Source organism: Ranitomeya imitator, chromosome 2 (genome assembly GCF_032444005.1).
Source record: "Ranitomeya imitator isolate aRanImi1 chromosome 2, aRanImi1.pri, whole genome shotgun sequence".
Taxonomy (NCBI): Eukaryota; Metazoa; Chordata; class Amphibia; order Anura; family Dendrobatidae; genus Ranitomeya; species Ranitomeya imitator.
Genome location: NC_091283.1, coordinates 29,844,762 through 29,848,102, shown reverse-complemented (window position 1 = coordinate 29,848,102; position 3,341 = coordinate 29,844,762). Strand labels below are relative to the sequence as shown.

At 42.4% G+C, this 3,341-nt stretch overlaps 1 protein-coding gene across 2 annotated transcripts in view; it reads right to left on the bottom strand.

Moving 5' to 3' along the window:
- Positions 1-481: 481 nt before the first annotated feature.
- The window catches only part of LOC138661553 (major histocompatibility complex class I-related gene protein-like), a 27,845-nt gene continuing 24,985 nt past the window's right edge, over positions 482-3,341 (bottom strand). Inside the window, exons 5-6 of one of the 2 annotated variants that reach the window (XR_011317943.1) lie at positions 1,303-2,530; positions 482-1,246 (exon numbers count right to left, since the gene is read on the bottom strand). Coding sequence is in view for 1 of the 2 variants with exons in the window: in XM_069746355.1 (XP_069602456.1) it covers positions 2,361-2,530 (170 nt within the window). In the remaining variant the exon portion in view is untranslated. Of the gene's footprint in view, positions 2,531-3,341 lie in introns of both variants that reach the window. The other variant, XM_069746355.1, reaches the window with a different exon arrangement.

The following is a 3,341-nucleotide window of genomic DNA, read 5'->3' as shown; positions in this document are numbered from 1 at the left end:
TTTGTTCTTTTGGATTTATGACCTCTGGCTTCCCTTCTGACAATCCTCCATCTCACCCCTTTGGTATCTCGAGACCTCCTGGCTGTGATCTTAGCTTGTTTGACTACTCTTCTGTGTGTATCGTCTCCTCTGCACCCTGGCATCTGGCTCTGCCCCGACCACCTCCTACTCTGTCACATGGTTCAGGTCCTGTTTGTTACCTGGTTAGTTAGCCAGCATTTTGCTCATCTCCCTAGCTGCTGTGTGCAGCTCTCCCCGAAGCAGTAATACCGGGAGTCGTGACCCACTGTATAAGGAGGGCATCCTTTATGCCCTCACTATAGGGTGCTCCCTAATGAGCTATGTTTCATGCTTTTCATCTTTTTTTAAAAGTACTTGAATACAACCCCCCATGATTTTGCCATTTGGATGCCGTGCTCCTACTCTGGTATTTTTTTGACAACCAAGGAGAGAACTATTAGAAATAAAGTACGGTATATATATAGGCGACCATTTTTATTACTAATAAAAATACACATCACAGTTTTTACTAGTGTAAACTATCACCTACAATGTCACATAGACTGAAAGTATTCATTATGTTCCATATGAGATAAGCTAAACAAAGGTGTAAGGTTGCAGGTGGACAGCAACAATAACTCGGAGGCTGGAATGTCAATGTTGCTGACATATTAGCAAAGAATTTGGCACCTAATGAGTTAACTCTTCTTAAGTCCAAGTGGGTGTTATCAGATAGTTTTCACTGGGGGCATAGCCTCCTTCTCCCTTTATGAGTTTGTATCTAATAACCCCCACTTGGACTTAACAAAAGGGAACTCATTATGCATCAAATACCTTGCTAAGTTCAACTGGATGTTATCAGTTAGCAGCAAAGACAGGGAGAAGTACACGCCTCCAGTGAAAGCTATCTGATAACACAAAAGTTAACTCACTAGATTCCAAATACTTTGATTGTTAGTATCTTTGCAACAGAGAAGCAAAACTAAAAGATAACAAAACCGTTTTATTCCGCTGTGTAGCCTCTATTGTGTCTTGAGTCCAGTGAAATATGAGAAATTTATTGAAATTTCCTCTTTAAAGCATTTCTGTCTCCTCAGATGTCTTTTTGGAATAACCTGTAGTGTGTGCACATGAGGAATGACATTATTTATGGCCACCAGCTATCCCCTCTGCAGGTGTAAGAGTGTGGACAAGGAACCCTGTCCCCCCTATTTCCGGTGTGTGTGTCAGGCTCCTGCAGGGTTAACTGCAAGGACGACAAGTTACAGAGGCGGGAAGACATCACAGGCAATTGGGGACCACTGCAGAAAGGAACGTTTATTAGTCTGGAAAATATACCATCCAGCGGAAAAGGGGACCTTAGGAAATGATAGCACCCTGCTGTGAGTTCAGGAACTGGGAGCATTGTCTCAACGAGTGGCCACTGGGACTAATATAGGGCAGAGTCGGGGTTTGGGATTATAGCGACACATGTGGACCCGTATGACCCTAGCCCTAAGAAAACGCAGGGTATTCTAATTTCCCCCAATGCCCAGTATGGTACCTGTTGCCAGGAACAAAATGCAAACTGTAACTCTGAGAAAGGAGCCGTTTTTTTGGTGTTTAAGATGGAGAAGGAGAATGTATAACCTGTTATCCCCCGTTCATCAGTCTGGCCGTGAATAAAATGGACATTGTTTATAAGGACTCGTCTGACTTATTGATTGAAAAGGCGAAAGGAAGTTAGTTTGCACTAACAGCATCGAAAATGACGAGGGAAGCCGCAGATCCAGTGTAGCTGTGAATCCAGCTTTGGAATTAAATAAATTTGCTAAAATCGGAAGCTCTATGTATTTGTGTGTGTCTGCTCTCTACAGCTGAGTTCTCCGCACTCCGTCTTCCCCTATCTGTAGACTTTAATAGGAGCAGAAAACCAACTTTCCAGTAGCTGAGATCTATTACAAAATTTCTAACATGGGAATAATTCTATGGAATAATCCAAAGTTATTTAGAAAATAAAAATGTGATTGAGGTGTGAGTCCTATAATGACATCTAGATCTGAGCTGGCTGTAAGGCGATCACAAAGAAATACCATAGGAAGTTTATTTCAGAGTACGCTGACGTCAGCCAGACTTGCTTGACAGACTTGCTTAGAAGTAATGCACGTTGTGAGACGGCCACTTCCAACTTTTGGCACCAAGATAGCTCCCACCATTACATGGAACAGTAGCATCAGTCTCTTTTTGAGTAAATATTGGGCTGTGGAGCAAAATAATTAATTTCTGTGCTTCTCGTTTGAAAAAAAGGAAAGAAAAGTTGTCCTAATCGACAGTAATAGCTAAAAAAAAAAAAAAGCTTAATCCGGCTCACTCCATATGTTTCACTCAAATGGTTCATGTAATTGTGTTCTTTTTAAAACAAAGGAAACTGAACCAAACATAATGACAGCGATGGTGAGAATGGCGGCCAGGCAGATAGCGATCACTGCACCAATAGGAAGACTAGGAGGAGGAGGAGCACTGCTGGGATTGTCAGAGTCATTTGGAATTCCTGCATAGAGAAAACAGAAAGTTTCAGGATTGTGTCAAAGATTAATTGTATCTATCAATGATTGCTTCTATAGCTATACATAATATAAAGTGATCAGGAAAGAAAAAGATAGAGGAAGCACCGCAGGAAAAGAGAAATGTAGGAGAGGCACTGCAGGAAATAAGAAGATAGGAGAGGCACTGCAGGAAAGAGAACTGTAGGAGAGGCAATATAGGAAAGAGAAATGTAGGAGAGGCACTGCAGGAAAGAGAAATGTAGGAGAGGCACTGCAGGTAAGAAAAATATAGGAGAGGCACTGTAGAAAAGAGGAATGTAGGAGAGGCACTATAGGAAAGAGAAATGTAGGAGAGGCACTGCAGGAAAGAGAAATGTAGGAGAGGCACTGCAGGAAATAAAAAGATAGGAGAGGCACTGCAGGAAAGAAAAAGAGGAGCGGCACTGGAGGAAAGGAGAAATGTAGGAGGGGCACTGCAGGAAATAAAAAGATAGGAGAGGCACTGCAGGAAAGAGAAATGTAGGAGAGGTACTGCAGTAAAGAGAAACGTAGGAGAGGCACTGCAGGAAAGAAAAATATAGGAGAGGCACTGTAGGAAAGAGAAATGTAGGAGAGGCACTGCAGGAAAGAGAAATGTAGGAGAGGCACTGCAGGAAAGAGAAAAAGAGAAATATAGGAGAGGCACTGCAGGAAATAGATAGGAGAGGCACTGCAGGAAAGAAAAATATAGGAGAGGCACTGCAGGAAAGAGAAATGTAGGAGAGGCACTGCAGTAAAGAGAAATGTAGGAGAGGCACTGCAGGAAAGAGAAATATA